This window comes from Anomalospiza imberbis, chromosome 15, assembly GCF_031753505.1.
Source record: "Anomalospiza imberbis isolate Cuckoo-Finch-1a 21T00152 chromosome 15, ASM3175350v1, whole genome shotgun sequence".
NCBI classification, from domain to species: Eukaryota; Metazoa; Chordata; class Aves; order Passeriformes; family Viduidae; genus Anomalospiza; species Anomalospiza imberbis.
The window spans coordinates 330,762-355,595 of record NC_089695.1 but is presented as its reverse complement, the minus strand read 5'-3'; the positions used below and the strand labels follow the sequence as shown (position 1 = coordinate 355,595).

Here is a 24,834-nt window from a genome sequence, read left to right as displayed (position 1 = left end):
TCCCACGGCTGGGCACCTCCCCCCCTCCCCCACCCTTCCCAGGTGCCATCAGGCTCTCTGTCTCTTTCCCTCTTGAGGCGGGGGAAGGGGGGAAACAAGGGAACAAAGGCATCTCCATTTCTCTCCACCCTTCTGTCTGCAGGGGGCCTGCCTGGTTCCAGCCCTTCATCCACTGGCCCACCTCTCAGGCCACATGGCTTCCCCTCTCCCACTCTGACCGGAACTAAAGAGAAAGCTCCCCTGGCAGTTCTTGCTTTTAACTCCCTGTGTTCTCAGAGGTGTGTCCATGCCTTCAGTGGTCACACCAAGTGCCAATAGCTAAACCTGACCACTGATTGGTTTGACCCCACCTTCCTGAAAAAATTCACATCTGTGTCAAACCATGAGAGGGGTGAATAATGCTTCCATTTGCATCACTTGTCTTTGGGTGCACTTCTTTTTGTTGATTTCTTTTTTGTTATAGTATATATTTTTGAAGGATTTCTGACAACACATATGGACCACAGTATACTCAGAAGAGTTCTACTGTATGTTTGTGAAAGCTGAATTATTTTCATTTTCTAGTACACCTAAATGGCACTGGGCTTGTGAAAGCTATTAGACTTGACAACTTATATTTTCTGACTTTCACTCATGATAGACAGTTGAACTTTATCAGTCTCTCTCAGTGCTTCAAGAGAACTATTTTTGGTTATACTTGCATATAATTTACCAGAATTTCAATTCATTTCATTTCATATAACTTATTTCACACACTTTCTAAAACAAATGCTTTTCAGGCTCATGCAAACACACATAGTCAGTAGTCCATCTACCTGCAGTTTCTGTGTCATATACACCTTGGCTAGAAAAATGATGTTCTATTCATCTCTGAACAATAGGGAGCACTTGTCACCCTCTGAGGAACCAAGGAATGAGTTTGCTCGGTGACGACTCTGCTGCAGAGTTTGCAATGCCATCTGCAGAAAAGCTTTCCTCAGATCAGACCAACCATCTAGGAGCCAAAACCTTATATCACTCTGGAAAGGCATTTGGCCCAGAATATTCAAGAGTTATTATATCTGCAGCAAGGAAAACTCAAGAATAGAATATTTTCCCCATCACAGCTGGAGGGGAGAGATTCAGATATCAATTGTCATTAAAATATCTTTAAAAGATGTATTCAGCACAACCATCTGAAATTCAAAAATAAGACTTCTCTGCAGGAATTAACATTGTAATATATTTTTAAATGGAAGTTTGGGTGGATTTCTTATGTAGCTTCTCATCAAAATCTTCATTCTCTAATACATTCCACAGTTCATTCATGCTGAGAAGTGCTCCTTATCTTTTAAACACCCAGACTGTTGGGCTAAACAAAATGCATACAATTTGCTTTTAACTGATGCAGCACATTGCCAGAGAGATTTCCCTGATTGCCAAGAAGTAGCCATTTAAGCTGGAAAATAAACTTTTTCAGCCATTTAAGCTGAAAAGTAAAAGTAGAAATCTAAGTCATTCCACCTTCACTATTATTTTAATCAAAATTAATCAGTTCAATTTGAACATTGTGTTAATGAAGGCTCTCTTTTCTGTTTTTCAACTGCATTACCATGGCAGCTATAGTTTAACCTGATAGGAAATGTAATAAAGACAAGATTTGGAGAATTTAGAAAAGAGGGACCATGAAGGATTTTGAGCAGAGACACAAACAGAGCAAGGACAAGGACTAGTTCTATTCTCCTCCAAATCCTCAGTCTTATATAATATCTACCTAATTTTACAAATGCAAAAAATTCTAAGGGTAAAGAAAATATTAAAGAAAATATTTTTCCCACACAATTTTTTCCTAAACAAATTATTGTTTACTTTCACAAAAGACAACCATGCAGCTAAGTTTATGCCTCTGTTCATACTGCTTTGCTCCCCTGCCTTTATCTCCTCCTATATTCTTTGGGAGCAGAACAAGCTGACCTCCCACACTACACTCAGAGCAGGCTGCTAATATTTAGTCTGAAGTAATGTCTACTGCCCACCAGAATTTTGCCTGAAGTCAAAACCAAGCAATGCATTTAGTTCAGCTCCAGAGCACTCCTGCTGTCTGTAAGCCTGATCCACCTGTGCAACTACACAAACTCCTTGGCAAACAACTCAAAATTTTGCTAGACTAAAACAATTAGAAAGTCTAATTACTACTAAATAAGCAATAAAGAAAAAGCAATTTACAAAAAACTGTTTCAGAAGCACTCAATATATTTCAAAACCAAAAAGGTTTTGAAAGCCACACATAAAAATCTTTAGCCTGAAGATATCTGGAGAAATAGACTACTAAATAAATAGTCTTACTTGAAATGAAACAAGACAAACATACCTGAAACACCTCTATTGAACCTGAGCACTCGTCCATGCTATTCAAGGGTTCTCACCTGGTATCCAGCCCCTCGTGCAACAGTGCTCACTCAGGGGCTCACCCAGCAGCAAATGCCTCTCCTCACAAGAGGCTATGCTTCATATAAATGCAATTTTTCGAAGCATAAGTGCTGCATAGTGAATGAATCCCAAAAGTAAGACTAACAGTACATTAGCAAATGTTTAGCAAATATTTACTAGCATTCAACAAAGGGATACATATACCCCCAGATCACACATCACATTGAGACTCGGGGTGTTCGTTAACCTCGAATATATCTACCAGATTTAATGGAACCAGCTGCAAGTAAGCTCTGAACAGGTGGGCTGAGCTATGGGAATTATTTCTCACTGAGTTATTGCTCATTGGCAAACTGGCCTCCACCTCCGCACGGCTCTGCTGGCGGCAGGTGAAGCTGGAGCTGAGCGGTGTTGGGGCCGGTGAGGGAGCTCGGTGCAGGAGCTGTCCCTGCCCCGGGCAGTCCTGTCCCTGCCCGGGGATGCTGTCGGTCCCGCCCGGCTCCCTGCAGGAGCTACCGGCTACCCTGCCCCGCTGCGCCCCGATCCAACCCGCTCCCCCCGGCAGCGCTGCCGCCCCTCGGGCCGCGCTCAGCTGGGCTGGGCTTGTGCCACAGTCCTGAGAAAAGCTGTGCCTCTGAATCCGAGGCTTCCCACAGCACACACAGAATAGAAAAACGTTACATGAGTAAGGAACTGCTGACCCTTATCCCAAACAGTTTTCTCTTTAAATTCCCCTGCTATGCATGAACTGTGACAAAATGTTGGCGGGCTGGGAAACCAAGGCCTACATAGAAGTTTTCACATTAAGCAAATCTTCAGAAACCATCAAAAACCTATAAGAAGCTGGCACTGTCTGGTGTTGAAAGCTGGAGTTGATTTTTTCAGTTTTGTTTGTTGTCTTTGAGGAGGACTTCTTTTCCCTAATTAGGTAGTAGGTCAAACCTGGTTGTTTTAATGAAATAACTTGTCTTTAAGAGGTAGCAAATTCCATAAAATTTCTGAAAAGTCCAGGACTTCAGAAAGCCAGGTTATTAATTTTCAGGTCTAGCTATTAGGATGGATAATTTTTAAAAATAATTTTGTTTGAATTTTGTTATCAGCTATTTTAGGAGCGACATTTCATAGTCTGTCCTGACAGTTGATCAGCCCAAATCAGTGTTAAACCTATCACTTTCACCAATAGTACATTTACTCCAAACAGGGGAGTGAGTCTCTTTTGTATTTATTCACTGAGCATAGGTCTTTTAAGGTGATGTTTTGACTTATGATACAGCACATGTGCTAGAGATTAACTGAAAACTCCTTTAAAACAATCAGTATTCTGTGTGATTGTATCAATGATCAAAGACACAGAGAAATTCTATTTATTTATTAATAAACCAGGCTTTAAACCACAAATATGGAGCAACCAGAAATAGGGAGCTGTCATTCATGAAACATAAATCAGCATTTTCCATTTCTTTTCCCACCCAGTTAATTGCAAACAGTAATGAAACATAAACAAAAACTCAAAGGCTTTTTTGGGGAAATATTCAATGCTAAAATGGCCTATTTACCAATTGATAGCAATTGTGTAAAGAACATTATCTAAACTTCGCTTTTCTGATCAATTATTGTAACAGGGACAGCATGAAACTAGTGAAGAAGGGAGAAGGAATTCAGGATACTTCTTTTATGGCAAAACCTGCAAGGGCAATAACAAATCCTAGTCTCACCTACATTGATGCTGATATTTACAGCAGATTCTCCAAGCTGTGTGATTTTTTTAATACGTATCACTCAGATACAAATATTTACTCTTAATGGACATTTTTCCTTGAAGTAATGATAAAATGTGTACTAAAGCAGAAGGCTCTATGTTAACTGTCATTATAATTTCTACTCAATTACTGCCTACACAAGAACAGTTACGCCGTGAAGGTGAGAGAAACACCACTGATGGTGAATTTCCTGGCTTTTATCACTGTGTCAAAACAATATGTTCCGTAATCACAGGCTTTCATGTAAAACAGCTCAAATGGCAGGAAAATCCCAGTGCAAAGCATTTTTGAATATCAGTTTAGCAAAGGCAAGGATCAAGATTAAGTACTGCTTAAATTTAGTGAGCAGGTACTTAGAGGAAGTCCCACCCTGATCATGGGCCAGGCTCTCCACAAGATGGGCCCATCTGGAGGCTTTGGAGGATCTGCACTCTGTGCAGGCAGCAGGAGGATGGTGGGGAGGCCCTGTGGACTCATCCTGTAACAGGGACCCTTCGCTCTAACAGGCATTCACTGCCATGAAGCCTTTCCTGGAGTTCCTCTTAAACATTTGGGGACCAGGAATCCTGCTGTTCATCAAGAACACACAAACCCAAGTTTAAACTGCTTTCCTGTGCCTCAGGTTTCTAAACCTAAGTTATCCTTGGAGTCCTCTTGCCAAAAGATATCTTCTGTTCTTTGGCCTTGTGAATATTATAGTTGTCTCTATTACATGTTGTACCCACCCAACAATTCTGAAAGAGACATGGACCAGAGTACCTCTTGGGGTGAGACACCTTCTCCTGGGAAAGGGGAACCCACATTCAAGTGTCACTTCAAAAAGAAGGAATTTTTCCCCCAAACCAGACTAGTGCTCCAGCCTCTTGGACTAGGACTTTCTTACTCAGGCTCCCCAAATGTAGCTCATGGTTTCCTCAGCAGCTGCCAAGACTCAACTCTTAATTGCTGTGAACTACCTCAACTTCTAAAATGCGATTAAATGAAATGTGTTGTGTATATGTCACTTAAATAATTTATTTTTGGCTAAAACTAGTTATTTAAAGGTGTCAAATTTATAAATGAGTTTGACCATTCTGCTGCATAAATAGTTTAACTGAAAAGATCCAACACCAATTCCACACTTTAAACCCTAGCACAATGCTTCCCTCTGGATCACAACTCATCCCTGAAACACATGAGACAATACAGACAGTGCAGGGGAGAAGACATCCTATTATGACAGCAGATCATGACACATCAATGCATTATTACAGCTCACAGTATTACAGTTCACAGCTAACCAAAGCTGTTCCCATTAAAGAGCAGAACCTCTCCAGCCGTGTTTGATCACACACTTCCAGATACAGACAGTCCTGTACAGTGCTTGCAAAGCACTCAGGTAGGAAGCCAGATCAGTACTTTTAATGACATTAAGGGAGGGCACACAGTCACCATACCTCTGTTGTGATAATAAGCAACACAGGAACCCCAGGTAGGTGTAAAAGAATGCTCTTTGTTGCCAAAAACCCAGTCTTTTTAAGGAGTTAGCTGCTTATCAATTTACATAGTTTTAAGGCACAACGTACACAAGTTAACCAATCACCATACACCACAATGTGGACATGCAGCAGACTCTGTGCATGTCCTGTTTAGACTTGTTTCCTGCAGAAAGCACTCCTGTGGCAAGTACATTTCTCTCTCTCTCAGGATTTTTCATAGAGGTGCACAGAGAGAAATGTGCTTGCCACACACTCCCAGCAGAACTGCACCGATACAGAGGTTCACTTCTAAGCAGCAGAGCTGTAGAGTAGCAGAGGTATTTATATGCCTCAGCAGCTCCTTCCCCTCAAGTCACTCACACTTGATTCTTTCTCTGGAAATGAAGCATGAAAGTGCAGGAAACTATTCACAGCTTGATGACTGCGTTTCCTGCCAGCCAAAATATTAGGACTGTGTGAATATACAAATCTTATTTACAAATCAGGCTGTTAGAAAACTTGGATCCAAAAGGAGGCATCTGTGTGTTTTCTGTGCTACAAGTTGTCACAACAGGTTGCCTGAAATGGCTTGCTTCCTTAACTAGGGGGCAAGAGTAATTTATGAAAATGATTGATTAGATACTTGTATTAAAAAAAGTACATCGATTTACAAATTATAGTTTTTCCTGCTTCTAAAAGGAGTTGCCACTCCTTCTTTAAGGAGTGTCTCTGGGTCAAACTACAAAACTGTTACCCAACTCCCTGGGTGTGGAAAGCAGAACAGGGGAGTTGCAGTGCTGTACAGCTCCCAGGCTGGGTGCTGGAGCATGGCCATTTCTCTTTCAAATCTCAGGATGAGCCTCCCCATCCCTAGCTAAAAGGCAGTGATAACAGAGGTGTGTGACTGATATATTCCCTACTGCTTTTACAGGTAGCATTGCAATTTCCACAGTACCTGCTGTAGCACCAAAGAAAACCAAATCATACAATCCTAAAAAAGATAATTCAGCCAAATGGCTCAAGTTTTGCATTAAATGCAGCTAAGGAGCAACCTTCCAATGAATTCATGGTGCTTATAGCAAGCACTACAAAATCCTTGGAGTACTCTATACACAACATGAGTTAGGGCTTAGTTACCATCTCATTAAAATACATAGAACTGACATGGATGAATTCCCTTTACTGCTTTCATAATCCCAGCTTTTATGTTGATGCTACACAAATTTTACACGACTAAACAAATATCAAGTCTAAAATCCAAGTTTTTAGACTTTTTTTTCCCTCACTTAGGACCAGATTTTGTCACAATACTGCATGTACTACAGATCTTGGCCAGATAAGTAGCTGGAATCAATTTTATTGTAAGAACCACCTCTTTGTTTGAATTAATTCTGGACTAATAAGTAATTTACTTATTATTAGAAGGGATGACAGGCACCAGAGCTTGGGGCAGCTTGTCACTAACACCAAAAAATGCTTTAGTCCCATTATCTATGAATATTTAAGCCGAATGTATCTGGGCGGAAGCCAGGCTTTCACTGGGAAAACAGTAAAATGTATGTTTTGAGTGGGCCCCTGTAAATACAGGTCTATGCTGGCAGTTTATACTTCTCCAAATCTGGACTTGTCTCAGGGATAAAGAATAACTGAATGACATTGTCTGCACCTTATATTTTAAGAGCAAAAATCTTGAACAGCACATTTTTTTTGTAAGTTAACATTACTAGAAGAGCAATCATTTTCATTTAGAACTTGATAATGACAAAAAGCCTGATAGCTTGCTATGGAATGCCAGCCTGATCTCATGTGTATTTAGTTAATAAGTTAGTGTTAGGCTTTTCCCTATAAGCCAGATCCTGTCACCTCAACAGCTCTAAATCTTCACATCCCTTCTCCAGCTAAAGGTTTGGGGATTCTGTTCACACAGAATCAGACTGATCACATGGAAATTATTCCCATACAATGAATATCCCCCACTTTTCAAGTACATCTCCTTTGGTTGTATGCTAAGGCATGTTTTGAAATGTACCTTGCTTTTGAAGAAATCAGTGGCAAACTATTGATTAGGAAATTTGAGGATTATTTGGAATAATTGACATTGAATTTTTCTTTCAGCATTGTATCATGAGTTTAACATTATTTTGTGTGATGTTTATGATGAACACCAACATACAAAAGACTTTATATTATCTTTGAAGTAAGGAAAGCCTGGTGTGTTTAAGACCAGCAAAGAGGAGGGGCAACAGTTGTGTGCACAACTTCAGGACTCCATTTTAAACTGTCATTATTTCAATCCAGGAGTTTTCCAGCTTTTACCCTTTTGATTCTCTCCCTGATTCTCCTGGTGGAGGAGTGAGAGAGAGGCTGTATGGGCTCAGCAGTTGGCTGGGGTTAAACGACAACACAGCTGAAATGCAAAGCTTTTGAGTTAGGGGTAAATCTAAACACTTGGGCTTGAGTAAAAAAAAAAAAAAACCTCACCACTCTGCATAACTAAAGAAACAAAGTCAAGATAACCATTATGTTTGCTACAATACATTACTGGAATCAAACCTGCTTTATGTTATTAACAAACAATACATGGTGCAGGGTCTGGAAAGAACCTCCCAGAGAGAATAATAATTCACAGCTGTTAGAGGGAGATTTTTTTAACCCTACCGTTTCTCTTCCACTGAGGTTTCCCACTCCTGCCTCTGCAGCTGTCACTGTAAGAGTCATCAGGCACCAAGAAGAAAAGCCTGACCTCAGCTGTGCCCCTGGAAGAATAGTGGGCACACAACAGGCTTGCAGCCAGGGCACAGTGGCCTACAGTTTGCATTTACCAGCTGGGGTGCTGGCTCTGTGCTTGGCTATTCCTCCCAGCTCTCTTTTCTATTTCCACTGCCTTTGTCCTGGTTTATAGAGGAGGGTGCTGTCACATCTCTTCACTTTTACTGAGAGGTTGCTTTCTAATTTGCATGCATGCATATTTGTGCAAGGGCACATCTTGCAGTTCAAAGCTATTTTCTCACTGTCAAAGTAGTCCTTGTGAGTAAGTTGTCCCAAGTCTGATGTGCACCAGGTTTTTACTTTTGTTCTTGATTGAGTACTGCTGCACTAAATTCTTTTTAAAACTCTAGCTATTTTGGGAGAGGTGTATAATTTAATATGTTCAATAGTTTTCTTGTCAGGCATTCATGTACAACTTCCTTCATCTTGCACTCAGATCTTTGATATTCCACAGTAATTGGATTTGCTACATCTGTGTTTACTTTTATGACCTACAGTAAATGCTGTTTTTTTTAGCCAAGGACTGTTAAAGCTTTTGCTGAAGCCTACAGTAGCCTACCCTGCAGGTTTTCTGAGACTTGCAATGCCAATTTTTGAGCAATTCAGAACTCTTTCCACAAAGGTAAATAACGTACAAATTAGTATAGCCTGAACACTGCATTAAGCTATGGGCATGCTTTTGGCCAGATGCACAGCAATTCACTTTAATATTATCACTGGGCCCAATATTCAAGCAGAGACAAGGAAGAAAAGCTTTTCTCACTGATATTGCTATGAAGCCCATTCATAGGCAGAACTGGTCTCCTCATTGAAAACAAAATGAGAAACCTGAAGATACAGTGCAGGCGAAATCTTCAAAACCTTCTGCAGGGTCAGCTCCAATGTCCTATGGAACTTGGATACAGGAAACAGACCCAGGACTGCAGAAAACAAACTCTGTGAAGAGGAGAGCTGTAGGGCATCCAAAGACTAGTCCCATCATCTCTGCCTGTAAAACCAAACTCCAGACAAACAACTTCCTTTGTAAGCACAGTTAGACATCTATGGACAAGTAGAAGCCTGTCCCTACTGGCATGGGGCATGTCATCCCACAGCTAGGAAAGCAGGCTCTGTGCTTCTGCCAGCTCTGTTAGCTCATTACTCAGGTCTTTACTTTGGAACCAGTTTCCTGCCCCACTGAATAGATGTGAGAGAATCAAGGGATGAAGGCAGAAGAGGAGAGAGGCCAGGAGTAATCATAACTTAAAGACCTTCAGGACACCATTAACAGGCCACACTTTTTTTAGTTTGTCTCTGATGTTTGCACTGATGGTACTCGAGTTTCTCCTACAAGTCCCATCACATTTGTTTTCTTTCTTCTCAACAATATGTGCTTGTTGTGTTAGGAGTTGTCTTTTCTGCTCAGGATCAATGGTAGCTCCTTTCAACCTTTTCCTTTTGTATTTAAAAAGCCCAGCTGGGAGTTCTAAGCAGCTGAGCTCAAAAAGTTGCTTTTAAAATCAAGAAGCAGAAGTGCAATCTGCTGCAGGGAGAGCTACAGAAACCTTCAAAAGGTGGAAGGGAGCAAAAATGCTCCAGTACAGCCAGCTGATTCCCAGTGTGTCCATGGAGGATGCATGTGGCAGGACGTGGGTGGCTTGTTCTGAGCAGAACTGACAACAGGTTTTTCCCAACCATCTTTGCAGGGACAAGCAAGTGTTAGAAACTTGAAGAACCTCACTTTTCTTCAAACCCTCTGGATGCCATTCGAGGTAGCTGAGCTATCTCAGGTGTGATAGGTTCTCTGAGAGCTCATAAGACCTGGCTCAAAGAGAAAACTATAATCTCTGGTCTGCAGGAGTCTCAACACAGGATTCTCAAGTTTTATAAATAACAGGAAACTTGAGGAAAGCAAGTGTTGGACAGTAGGTAAAGGACAGAGGACAGTGAGCAGATGGCCAGCAATAGCCAGTGCTCCTCCTGGCATGGAGAAAAAAAGCTAGCACAAAGTCCTGCTAGGAAACAAGTTTAGGTCAACTGGAAGCAATGACACATTCATATTCTTTGGAGAAAAACCCAGAGAAAGCAATTACTGGAGCTATTTTTACTTACAAAAGTGAAAACCATCTTAGGCTGTGGTCAAGGAAGTAGCTAATTGTTCACATGGCTGGGAGATTTGGGTCTCCTCCATTCCAGTACTGTGTAATGATTTGCTTTTATCATCCTAGCATGTTCTCAATTAATATTAGACTCGTAGAGCAGCTCACATGCTGTCCCATACTGGATGCCCCTTGAATACCAATGCAGCCCCCTCTGCCAAAGGAAAGCCTCAGCCTGCCTTGATGCCTCAGCCTTGCATGACCATTGGTCCCACACAGGGAGACCCTTGAGGACTGGCCATGGAGAAACAGGAATGCAGAAGGAGCCCTCTGGTCATACCTTCTCTTTGGTCCACTGAACCTTGACCTGTCCATTCACAAAGCTTTCTTTAACCCATTGAGAAGCTATAGAAGTGCTTTTTATTCAGACTGTTTCACACCTGGAGGCTCCCCTTCTTCTTTTTTCTGATGCGGGAAGATACCAACTGAAGTGGGATCCTCAAGGCCCTCCTCCTGTGTTCTTTCCTGGGCCGCCTCTTCATCCTGTGCTTTTTGGTTCATACAAGGCAAAGATCTTCCACCCTCAAAAGACAACTCAGATTCTTCTATGGTGTATAACACTGACCTCTAACAGAACCACAGTATGTCACCACTGATGTACATATAAGAACATTATTTCCCTACTTTTTCAATTAAATACATCAATTCAGAATATAGTAACCAAGGCACTGCAAATTAGTGTCTGCATGTGAGCTGGTGTGTACACAAAGAATTGAAAAATGTGCTATAGAAAACACAGTATTTTGAACCATGTGATAAATGACAATTAAGATGCATCACATTTTTATGAAGTACCTCTTCTTTTTCTCCTAAAATATGCATATTTTACAGTAGAATTTCCACAAGAATGAACTGTGGGAAAAATTCACTTTTCAGAGCATGTCAGAATTAGGTCATCTCAACATTGTTGGGATATTTATTGAATTCATATTTTTCTACCATTTTTCAAATGACACAATAGAAGAATTTTTTAAGAATGCTAACAATTCAGAGGTTGGGACAAAAGCCAAAAAGAGGACAGTTTTGACAACTGGTAAAATCCTTTGAATCCAAGACAACTGAACTAGGAAGCAATTTTAAGCACAGAACCATTCCAGTTAGGACAAAAGTGGGTCAGATGTTTAATGGAAAACCACAGATTAAAGCAAAAAGTTTTTTTCACTCCACAGTACAGCAGACTTGGATTAAATAACAATCCAAAAAAAAATAAACAATTTGAGGTATAAAAATAAAATTGACGTTCTGTCAATATGGACTTAGGATTAGTTAGTAAATAGAGTCCAGGAAGTGCCCCAGAGAGGTTATGTCCACCGCAGTGGGCTCTGTGGGAATCATGGGGTCACAGAAGCTCCTCTAACCCTTCAAAAATATCTGAGATGATGAAACTGTAAATAGAGTCATTTTCCTATTGGGTCAACGTGTCTTGCATCCAATTCCGCTGACAGGAATTTTCAGTAACAGCATTTGTGGCACCACCCTGCCAGGGGTCACACACCATGACTGACACAGGAACAGCAGCTCCATCCACCAGTACAGCAGTACTCAGGGCTCACCCTTGTTTGTGCTGATACAATATCTCTGGGGACACAAACACTACCAGTTCCTGCCTGAGAAAAGAAGTCTCATAATGTTGTGGAGCCACTTTGAGCAACTTGATCTAGTGGATGGGCAGGGGCCTTAGAACTGGATGATCTTTAGGGTCCCTTCCAATTCAAACCATTCTGAGATTCTATGATTCTACAATTAGGGCATACTCCTCCCCACCTGAAAGAACAGGTGCATTCTTCTGCCCTAACCTGCTTTCCTGCCTTTTTCATCTTGACAGCTTATTAGGAATTATACAGTAAGACAGAATCTTACTTTGTCACTTTCCACATCTGAAGTAAGTGTGTGTGCCTGAGGAGTGTACTGAATGCAAGAAAAGTGCAGCACTGTATTCACCTGGAAAGCATCAAGCACTTTCAGTGGAAAGTTTTTTTCAAGTGTAGGTGATAAGCAGAAATGTAAAATATCCAGCTGATATTACAAACTAAGAGTCATGTAAGACCAGTGGAAAAAAATTAGGATCCTGATTCTGCATGACACCCACCAAACCTCCTGTGATGATCTCTCATCCAGCTTCTAAAGTGTGAATTAGATGATCACTATGATGAGCCTGTCAGAAGTAGCAGAACAAAGACAGAAGTTTATTACATGCACAGCAGTATGTAATAGCACATGCTGCTAGCAGATTCTTACATTTTATAGCCTGCTGATTCAGAACCTTTCCATGTAAAAGTTACAAGTATTTTATGGTCAAGGTTAAGCATGGAGGAAAATGGATCTAGTCAGTATTTTTAACTCCATTTTACTTTTGCATAAATTGTGTAGAGAAAAAGACATTCCATCTGTCTGAGTACCATTTTGAAGAAGTGAGAGGAAAAGTTCTTGCACACTCCTGTCACTGTTAGAATGTAGAAAACCATGCCAGATGGTAGCAAACAAGTTTATTTCTGTTCAGAAGGTCCCTGTCCTTTGGTTATTCTTTTCTCATGAAAGTGCTATAGTCCTAGTGGCTCACATGAGTGCACAGATGTGATTTGTAGGCCAGAGCTCATCTGTAGGTATAAATGCTTTCCACTGAGTTCATCAGCCACTCAAAAAAGCCAATGAAAGTGCAAGAACGTAAAAATTCCAAAGCTGGAATGGGAGGATGAGTAGTTGCTCATCCTGAGTCGACACTGAAGCAGACACCCTCAAAGCATGTCCATCAATGACAGCTGAAACTGCCCAGTACCAGATTAATTGTGATAACGTCATACAGCCCAAACAGAGGTGCTGACCACAAGCTCAGGCTCTCCTGCAGGCACGTTGTGGGTGTGTAGTGGGCACATGTGTCAGTGTACACCAAGTACCAATACCTATGAGCAGAGACACAGTACACAGCCATGCTGTGACTGCTGTGAGAACACAGAGAAAATATTACAGTTCTGATAATGACTTCCTTTCATCCAGCAAGTGTGTGACAGCCAGTCAGCTCTGTCACCTTCTTGAGGACAGCAGTTGTCTCTCAGTTCGCAAGGGTAAATGTGTATACAGAGCTGTCTTCATTGTTAGTCTGGAAGCTGCTGGTTTGGCTCAGTCTACCCAGAGCCAGTCCTTTATGCTCAAGGATAGCTCTCTGAGCTCATGCCAAGGCATTGGCCTGATCAATTTTTTTAAAGATAAAAAGAAGTCACAAATGGGCCAGAAAAAGGAGTAGCCAAGGGAGAAACCCGAGTGTGGGCACCAGAAAATACAAACTCAGGCCTTTCAATCTTACAAACTTGGGCCTTTCAATCTGTTCTGTGACCATATATTTGTAGCAGTGCTCTTGTGTTTTGCTGTGTGGAAGTGGCCCTGCAGTCTGAGGAGCCCTGCTGGTGCTGACATGCTCTGCCCCATTGGCCACACGCAGTCAGTGCACTGTGGTGGTGCCATTACTGCGCTCTGAGAGCTCTGCCACTGGCGCTGCTGAGGAACCCCTGTCCAACAGCCACACACTGCCAAACAGCCAAGCCACAGCAAAGCAAGGCATTGGAAGTGAGCCAGGGCTGAGACTTAACAAGGCATGCAATTCAAGAAAATAAAGGAGAAAAAGGAAAAGGAGATAAGAGATTTGAGAAACAGAGAGTTAAATTTCAAGATTACATGGTAGTAGCTCTCAAAAAGATGGGATTTAATATGCAGGTGCTCAAACCAAACCAAGACTATGAGGTGTATATGAACATTTGAATTGTAGTTGTCAAGAGAATCTTCTCATCATTCTACTTTTCTTCTGTGAGAAACTCCACTCTTTCCCTTTATCCCACTCCCTGTATACCACAGGCTGAAGCTGAAGGACAGCAGGTTTCCCTAGGAATGTCTAGTGTTGAACATTGTTCTCCACTGCATTTTAGTAGAAGTGGAGGAGATAGGAAATTGCATAGGACTATTTGGGGTTTATTGTGAATATTGGTATGTTTTTTCAAAACCACTTTTGGATAGAAACAAAGGAAAATTCTGATTTTCAGAGTTAGGAAAACTCTGATGTGCTCTGCTCTGCTCAGTTACTGACAGATGGTTTGAGCTAATGCTTTTGCAAATAAATTTATAAGTTTGAGTGCTCTATGTGCTCTATGACATTTAGACAGAGGCCCTTTCTCAGCAGCACAAAGACTCAGCTGGCTCACCTGTCCAGGTGCCCACAAATGTTAGAGTAAGAGCAAGAGGCCAGCAAGAGTCAAGGACTTGAACTCCAGCACCAGCATCTTCTTTTAGTGACTGTGATCTTCCAGAGAGCACACTTATTACTGCCTGGTCATGGCTAGCTGGAAGGGTGCAGAATTTCAAAAAGTTTTGCCTGTTTCTGTCTATGGTAATTTGAGTTCTCTTCCTCCACTTAAAAATGCATAGATTTTATATTCTATATTTGTAAGTCACTTTGAAAGTCTCTCTGAAGAAAGTACTGATGAGTTTGAATGATAATTATAATGGTTTCAACACAGAATTTGTTAGCAGTGTACTTTTGTAAGCTGTTCAGTATAAATAAAGTCCACAACAGTCTGGGGAAACTGAAAGCAGAGCTAGGAGTTATCTGGACCCAAGGCAAGGTCCAGTTGTTCCAGTTATTGCTGGCTAGCACTCCATATGCAGTGCTTGGGGTTCAGCACACTTTTCTACAGCTCCACGTTTAACTTGATACCTGTTTTCTCTTTGCTCAATGAAGTCTGGCAAGAGAAATTTGTTTCTTCTTAGGATAGCACACACTTGTGGAATTTACACTGTACTGACAGTATAGATTCCTATAGAGTATCATGCTCTGTAAATCCTACAGCATTATGCAGTACTATTAAAAATAAGGGAAGTTAAAAGTAGCTCAACTTTTTTCTCACTAGAATATTAAATATAATTTCTTTGTATAACAACCAACATGTGAGCATTAGAAACTAACCTACTGTAACAAACAGTCAATAGTCTCTGCTGGAAATTATTGACAACCTCATTCATCTCACCATTACAGCAAAGGAAGCAGCAGATCTCACAAGGGCCAGAGCTTCACAAAGTATGTGTATGTTCTATGTTCTTATAAAGGGTGGACATTGCAGGAGAAGCTGTAAGGAAGCCAAAATTGTGTACAGATTCAAACTACAGAGTCTGAATACCAGCTTACCTGAAGTTCTAACATATTAATGTGGAGTTAACCTCATCCCTTTTTCAGCATATTTCACAGTATTTTAATGTAAATTTAATCAGAAATACAACTAGATATTATGATGATTTTGTCTGAATTATTCAAATATTCCCACAAATATTCCCAAACTTTCCCTCTCCTTAGGAGTCAGCAATGTGCCATTCCCCCCTTACTCATGACATGAGAACAGCTCACAGGTACACTGGAGACTGGGCACTGGGAAGGAGCAGCTACCCAAAGCCATGAACTGCCCTCTCCGAAAGCTTCCTTCTTCAATGCTCTATTCTTTTTTAACCAAGTTGTTAAATAGAATCTTCCCTTAGATGCATTCAGGCAGAAAATAAAAGGATTCCAGAAATCCAAGTGCCCAGATGGACCAATTCATAACAGACTTTGCTAGAACTGGAGACAGGAAATTACCTGTACATTCAGGTACCATCTAACACCTCTCTGTGATAGGAGCACATGGACATCTGAAGACTCACAAAAGCCAAAATAAATGAATTTTTCTGTTGTCATTCTGTCTTGCTTGCACAATTTGATCATTTCAATAGCCCTGGCAAAGTCAGAGCTGGTAGGTAAAGCACTTGCTATGCAATCTGCATTACTGCCCCAGCTTCAAAATGCTTTGCATCAGTCATCACCAGGTACCTCTTAATTCATGCAAAGAAAAAAGTCAGGGAAAATGCTCAAAGCAGCAGGAAGTAGGAAAAGCAAACACATGCATGAGAACTAAAATAAAGCACACAATCAATGAACCAGAAGTTTTATAACTTTTTCCTTCCATTTAGGATTCTTCAAACCTTCTACCAAATGTTGTCAGGTAAATTACTATGAGGCCAGCAAGCTCATCTCTTCCAGGCTGTCATGAGCTCTGAAGCAGAAAGGAATAATTGTTCTCTCTCTGTGGTAGCTGAAGGTTATTTTAACAACAGTGTATTTCTTGCTTACCATGAAAAATGACTCTCAAGTTTCTAAAAAAAGCAGCTGTTCAATATTCGGGAATATTCAGGCACACTGTAAATATACTCTCCCTATTAAACAATGACACTGTCTGTACAGATATGCTTTGATTTATGGAACTCACTGTCTAAAATTCATCCCTTCTACTTACATTTAATATTTGCATGTTTCTACATGAACTACATTGCTTATAAATCACAGAGGTAACCAGAATTAAGATATCTTTAGCAGTCAGCTCCTTCAAACTATATTCTACAAAGCATATTTACCTTTCAATCAGCAAGGTTTTCCTAAAACATACTTGAGAATAGAGAGCAAGACCAAGCAGATCTGTTAAAGGTAAATATTATGAAAGAGGGCTAAATTGATTACGACAGAAACATTCATCCAAGTAAGTTCAGTGAGGTTTTTGGATTTTCTGTTAATAACAGCCAATAGCTAAAAATAAGCCATGACACTTCTAGCAATTAGAACAAATTGAGAGGATATAATGATAAACTTACTAAAATGTAAACCTTTCATTCAGAGCTTTGGGATGTGAGCTGCAGTTTACTAAAACACACAAATCTGTATTGAAGTTCTTGCAACAATCTTAAACATAAACAAAGAATGGTTTAAGATTATGTCACATTTCTTTTCAGAGTTGCAATGAGAGCTACAATACTATATAGGCATTTAAATACATTTCATTTGCCTAAAGAAAGTATATAATATTATTTCATCTATCTTTCAGCTCCCTAGATACTCAAACACTGCACATGCACAAACAGATTAAAGTAAAAGCCTCTGCAGCAACTGGCTTTCAGAATAAAATATTTTCTTAATATCCTACCTTCAAAGTTGTCTTCTAGGAGACCCATATGCTCAAGTGCCTTCACAAATCCAACTATTATTACCAGTACAACAATCATTTCAAGTCCCTCCAAGTTCATCTTGAAAAATTATTTATGTAAAAGCATCTTTTCTTAGGGAGAGTCCTGGCTTCAGAGTTAGACTTTAATTAAAAGCCCTCCTAGTCCAAGACATGCCACACAACCAGATAAATACAATGCTAAAGAACCCCAGAATATTCGCACCATAAAACATTTCCATTGACAGCCAGATGAACAGAGGAATGTAAGGAGGCAAATCTTACCATGTCTGCATCACTTGCCTGCATGGATACAGATGTTTCAGTCTCTAAGGCAACAGAATATACAGTAACCACTTTGTTTAGCATTTCCTCTCTGTCACAGCCAAAATCCACCAGATCTGTTTGATACCTAATAAAAATTTTCACACTGAATTACAGCTTTAGAGGGCTCTTATACTTTAACAACACAGAGGAAAAACTCCAAAACACTTCCTTTGCCTGATAGTGAAGTTTAGAAAACTCAAAGCAAAATAATTTCATTAAAAAGATGCCCTATTTCTGTATTTTGCTATGGACTGGAATACAGTTACAAAAGGTTAGCTATTTGTTCAAGTAGCTTGTTTTCCCACACTGCAAATACATTCACAGGAACCTAATAACATCTGAAATATTATAAGAAGCAGCTAATTAGAGGGCAATCAGATTAAGTCTGAGGGGTCTGTGGGAAGCAAAAGCCTTCCCCTCATGCTGCACAGCCCCGGGGGCTTATGCAGATGTTTAACACCTGCCCTTGGTGCAGGTCAGCAGCAGGTCAGTTACTGCCCCCACGGCTATACCAGGCGAGGAAAGCCAGCAGGCGTGCCCGTGGCCAGCACTGCATGCAGCTGACTCCCCTGGCTCAGGAGGCACTTCCGTGAGCACCCAGAAACACAGGAATTGCTTCCAAGTCCTTGGACATGACAGTTAGTAACAGATTCTCTGAAGGACCTTATTCGAAGCCACCTAATAGCTGCCATTAGCAAGCACTTGTCTGTCCTTCCTACTTACCTTCCCTTAGCTCTCCAGATTTGCAGCTAGACGTGTATAGAATTACAAAAAAAAAAAAAAAAACCTACATCCTTTTAAAAATAGGGCTGCTTGTTCTGATAAATTGTGATTACTTTGTCTGCAATGACTAAGAAATCTGTGCACAACATCAAGTACCACACTCATCATTCTTTTAACTCATTTTGGGACAATCTAACCTGAAAAAGAAAGAAAGAAAGATAGATGGATAGATAGATAGATAGATAGATAGATAGATAGATATAGACAGGCAGATGCGTGTAAAAGTAAAACCTTACATTACATTATTAAATTACTGCATTAATAATACTCCTCTGAAAGCCTGGAATCCAGCTTGCTGTTTCAGTTAGTGGGTTTTTAACCCTTTGTGTACTTTATCTTCAGCTGATGCTTTATGTTGCTATCTCCCAGGACACTCTCGTCCAGCTACATTAAGCACTGATATGATGCTGCAAGTCCAAGGCTGTCTGTGTGATGAGAGGGGACTCTCCTGAGCTGTACAGTGGACACTGTGTTGCTGTTCACAGCAGGATCAGTCCCACATATTCTTTTGAAAGCTGTAAATGATTTTCTTAATGACTTCACTAAAGCTTTGCTGTGTAGCAAGGTGTCCCTAAAGGCCTGAGTGAAGCTGTTTTCTGTATGAGTATTCCAATATACTAATATTTATTAATATTTTAGATGTATCAATTCCTTACCAATATAATTAGCATCACTGACATCCACAGCTTTTCTCAGGTACTCCCATCAAAAATAAATCTTATACTTTTCTTTTCATTATTGAACTTCACTTGAGCATCTCACAGCCCTTACTGAAATTCTCAGTGAGCCTAAACACTCCTGAGAGGAGGTTAAGTATTTACTGAAATATCAAATCTAATTACCATGGAAATCAAACCATTTTTGGGACAGTCCAGACATAAGTTATTATAATTTAGAGCAATAAACAATGATTGAGTACAGAAAGCAAAAGAAACACTACCTGATGGAAATGGACTGGGACAGAGGATAAAAAGAAGAAAGTAATTTAATCTTATTTTTGGTCGGGTTTAAAATCTCTGCCCCGACTAAAAATGAAATTAGCTGGGTGATGCCAGTAAGTGTTGAAATTAACGTTTATTTCTGTTTGGGAAAGCGGATTTCTCACAGTTCACTTTTACCTCTTTTCTGGTTTGCTGCTGCTCTCAGCTGATCTACCAACATAACCAATTAACAAATAAATTATTTCTTTTTCTTGTTAAAAGATCTATTTTGTAGAAAATAAAAATGTTCCACAGAAATGGATTTTTTTTTCTTTTTTTTTTAAGAAAGCTGTATTTCCAGAGCAGCTCAGTTTTTTGACATGCCAAGGCTTCCTCCCCCTCCTCAGAGGGATGGAGCACGTCTCCTATGAGCAAAGGCTAAGAGAATTAGGATTGTCCATCCTGGAAAAGAGAAGGCTTCAGAGACCTAGTTGTGGCCTTCCAGTGCCTGAAGGGAACTTACACAAAAGGTAGGGTAAGACTATTTACAAAAGCCTGACGTTACAGGACAAAGGGGGAATAGGGTCAAATTGAGAGTAGGTTTAGATTAGATATTAGGAAAAAATTCTTCCCTGTGAGGGTGGGCAGGCCCTGGCACAGGATGCCCAGAGAAGGTGTGGCTGCCCCTGGATCCCTGGCACTGTCCAAGGCCAGGCTGGATGGGGCTTGGAGCAGCCTGGGACAGTGGGAGGTGTCCCTGCCATGGCAAGGAGTCTGGAACTACATGCCCTTTTAAGTCCCCTTCCAACCCAAAGCATTCTATAATTCTGTGACTCTCCCTGCTTGGATTCAAAAAGTTAAGTTCAAGTTCTGCTTTACCCCACATGGAGCAGAGAAATGCCCTTGCTCTGTGCACTGGTCCAGTCCGGGCCTCTCCCACCCCTGGAAAGCAGACAAGGGACTTCCAGAGACTCTACCTTCCCCTTATGACACTTCTGTTACTGAGTTATTGGTTGCTCTGCATCCTAATTCCTAGAGGCTACATGAGGTTTCCTCTTTTCTTTTCAGGTAAAAAAGAGCAATTTTTTAAACATAGAGCACTTCCCAGCTGTTCTCTGAACAGCCCAATCCACCAGTAACAGTGTTTTTGGGGAGAGATGGTAGGATAAACTCCAATAAACTCCAAGCAAAATTTATTTAGCCTGGGCAGGCTGATAGAACAAAGCTGCAGGCTGTGTGTTTCCTGCTCGTAACCTTCTCACAGCAATAGATCATATTTGTAACAAACTCTCAATATCATTTTCAGTTGTTCTTTTTTTGAGCCTGAGCAATCCACTTTGCAAGAAACTATTCCTGTCATCAAAGAAATACAGGAGTGTTCTGGGAGGAGAATATCCACCTACCACTATCCAATTCAGCCATGCACATGCAGAGCAGTAGGGGCACTGCTGCCCGTATTCCTCCTCTCTGTACAAGGAGGAAGACTGGGAGCCTGGCATACTCTGGCATACTGGATAAAGTTTGAAATGCTGCAGAACTGGGCACCAAGATGCTTCTGGCAGGTAATGTGTTGGGCAAAACACTGGGGACCACACAGATAAATGGCTCATGCCATTGCCATCACCTCACTTGTGAGCAACACCTCCCTTCTGCTCCCAGCAAACAAGGAGAGATCTCAAAGTGAACTCACACGTGCATCAGAAAGTAGGAATCATGATAGCAACAGGAAAAGCACCAAGCAGTATCTATTTGTTAGTTAAATCTTCCTGTACAGCTACCCTTAAGACTGCATCTAAGATTTGGCCCCACAGTGTCTGTTCACAGTGCAGATGAACTGTTCCTCTCATTTCTACCTGTCATTTTGCCCTTGTACAAACCTCCTGGGTTCTTATCTTTTTCTTTAAACTTTGGAAACTGGACCAAGCCCAAAGAGGAGAAGATAACCCATTTGGTATCACAGCAGCACTCTGACAAGGGCAGCAACTGACAGCAAAACCCCTGAGATTGCCCTGCTCAGATCAAGCCAAACCATTCCTGATGGACTTAGAATTAACTTCAACAACAACTGGAAACAGAAACCTCCAGGACTCACAGGGATCCACCAGGGATGGAAGCAGACCTTCCCTCTGCTCCCTGGCTCTTCACTTGCACACCAAAATGAAAAGGACAGTGCCAGCTGCCATGGGAGACTTTTTGAAAGTCAGGGTATTACACAACTGAACAGCTAAATCAGGATAGGGATTCCCAAGCTAGTCCATGTGCTTCTGGTCTTCAGTTCTTACATTGTTTTGCCCCATCTAGACAGTAACTAGGCTCTCAGCTGAGTTCTCTTGCAGCAGGCACCAGCTGATCCATCATTTTATTAATACCATGATTACAATATAAATATTTTATTCCATGTTGTGTGTAGGAGGCTTCATTATGCCTTGGATTCTTCATGTGCACATCCTTTTTAAATACAGCTCTGTTAAGGCAAATGTGTCAGTTCCAGCTTTTTCAATATTTTCTTTAATGTTCTCAGTATTTTCTCAATTGCTGATAAAGAATTAATTCTGGACCAATTTATTCCATGAATAAAATTCACACAGAACAATATAATTCTTCTCTAATGGGGTCATACAATAGGATGCAGTAAGAATTTAATTAAAAATGAAATTCTAAAACCTGATTAAATCTTCCATGGTGCAGAGTTCTGAGGCAGATACTGGGGCAGATGCTGACTATTTATGGATAGCATTTTCAAAAGCATTCCCTTTTAACTTCTCTCCTAAGTCATTATCATTTTTTCAGCACCCAGTGGAAGGACCATATGAACTGAATACCAGTTTCAGCTTCAGTGGATCTACAGGAAGTTATTGTTTGTAGGTTTTTTTATATTGGAGTTTCTTTCCATAATGCTGCTTATAACTTTGGCTACATTAGAAGTCTATTTTAAAGGCTTTATTTTCATTTGGCAGTATTCATACTTACATCTAAAAACCTTTGAGAGAGGCACTCATACATTTCAAACAGAAATGCTGAAATACAAGTCTGCTTTTCATGGCAATGAGATGTGATGGATGGTATTTTCACATTCAACCCCTCTGTCACTAGTAGTTCCAGAGTTCCTTAAAATACACCACGCAACCTTGTTACACTACAGCATATTTATTACAGCACAGTATGCCTGGTTCAGAGTGATGCTTACTGCCCTTAGAGGCAATGAATAAATTGTTTAAGGAGTGTGGAAACTGGTCCTTGTGCAAAACTCTTCAAGCCAAGGCTGATGAGGGATCTAAGGAATGTGAGGGGGGAAAACAGCCAGGTACCTAAGGCATGAGCTCAGTACATGACATTTAAAAAGGCACAGAAGTATCACGTGTCATGACAGACTCAGTGGTACACAGACATATTAGAGGCTGGTAACTGTTGCAGAGGAAAAGAATCTGTTCAGCCAGGTTTTTGAAACCAAACTGATTTTAAAAGCCAAAAATGGATAATTGGAATCAAAAGACTTCAAAGGAACAGCTCTAAAGTGCAAAACTTCTGTGGTGAATGCCGTGGTCTGAAGCAAATGCCAGATGCAAGCTGAGTTATAAAACTGGTAGCCAGAAGTTGTTCAAAAGTGGATGTAGATGTATATTGAGGCTGTTACGTCCAGGATGTCCTAATAGACAGGTGAGCATGACCAAATCCATTGCCATCTTTCAGGAGAAAAAAGTAAGAGACAGAAATGCAGCATATGTGAATCCAGGTGCACATTTTGCTGACCTCAACTATCAGCTTCACTCACTTCAGAAGGGAGGTGCTCACTAGCCTGGGAAAATGGTCCCTTGATATGCCATGCTCAAAAGGGAAATGGTGATACAATTGTACAGAACACATGACTTCTCAGCTGATGAAAACCATCCTAATATCAGTCAACAGAAAGGGAAAGGGAAAGAAAAAAGGGAAAGGGAAAAGGAAAAAGTGGGAAGGAAAAAAGGAAATGGGAAAAGCCAAGCATAAGAAGTTTCTTAGCATTCATATATCATTTTGCTGCCAGTTCTGAATACTAATTGAAATATAACCAAATGCACAAAATCTAGAGTAGTGCAGAAGTAATCAATAATTTGAGGATAGGCAGTAGCTTTTTCTGTGTCTACTTGAAATATGAAAACAATTGTATTTGGATAGTGAAGAGTTTTAAAATTCCCAAATGATTGCAATGTAACATGCCTTGTGTACCATTTTCTGTGTACTGATCTTCAATATCTGCAATTCGCATTATAATAGCACTGATCTGAAGAAATACCACAACATGGGTGTACAGAAATATTGCTGAAAGATTTTTGTTACTGGTACATACAGAGGAATCATAGAGGAGGACAAGAGAATCCTTCATAGTATGGATTTCTAAAGAAGCCACAGTTTGATTTACAGAGACAACAGTAGAATTTGATAGGACGTGAAGATAATTGTTTCTTGAGATAATGGGAGAAGAAAAAAGAGGAAGAAAATTTCAATGGAAATAATTTTCAACTCTGATACAATAAACATGCCACTGTCTGAATGGAGCCCACTCATTTCAGTGCTTGGAGCTTGCAAGGGAAGCCCTCTTGCTGCTAGCAGCAGTGCCACAGAGCATGGGTTAGGTGGGAAGCACAGCATGCCAGTCCAGTATATTACTGACTTCTAGCAAGGTCTTGCTGCCAGGTGATTAATAAAAGATAATCATCTCTGAATGATCCACAAAGTAAGGTTTTCAGAGTATGACCTGTTAACTTGGCCCTATTCAAGTGAAGGTACTGTAAGTTTTAGATCTGGAAATGGTCATAACTAGAGAACCCGTCTAAACGATCAATGAAAAAAAAAGTCTTATTACCCTCTAAAATATCAGTAACATGAATATTTCATATTGTCCCCACTCAGTTCTAGTAAAAGGATAGACCAGAGAAACAGCAGCCTGCATAATAGTTCCCAGTGCATATATTTGTTCTGTGACATTCACAGCTGACATGAAGATCTCATTGTGTCTCACAGCCATAGCAATCTACAATTACAGTATCAATTCCATTTTAATTTTAATTTACATAGAGTATTAGACCTCCAAAAAAAAAAAATCTTTGAGTTTTTTAACAGGCTGGGACAGCTTAAAGAAGGCTTACTTTGTTCACTTACATTCCCAAACTACACAGTTCAAACAGACCAATCCAGACTTACATGCAAGCAAACAGCATACAAATCTGGGGTTACAACTTCAAACTGAATAAAACTCTCTCACTAAGGCATGCAAATAAATAACAGTT

General features: G+C 40.5%; 1 protein-coding gene across 5 annotated transcripts in view; it reads right to left on the bottom strand.

Moving 5' to 3' along the window:
* The window catches only part of LOC137482843 (Kv channel-interacting protein 1), a 330,573-nt gene that overhangs the window by 63,640 nt on the left and 242,099 nt on the right, over positions 1-24,834 (bottom strand). Inside the window, exon 1 of one of the 5 annotated variants that reach the window (XM_068205417.1) lies at positions 17,520-17,843. The exons of 3 other annotated variants lie outside the window; for them this stretch is intronic. In XM_068205417.1, the coding sequence (XP_068061518.1) occupies positions 17,520-17,619 (100 nt within the window). In that variant the 5' untranslated portion in view covers positions 17,620-17,843. Of the gene's footprint in view, positions 1-2,350; positions 2,490-17,519; positions 17,844-24,834 lie in introns of those variants that run through there. One more of the 5 variants, XM_068205421.1, reaches the window with a different exon arrangement.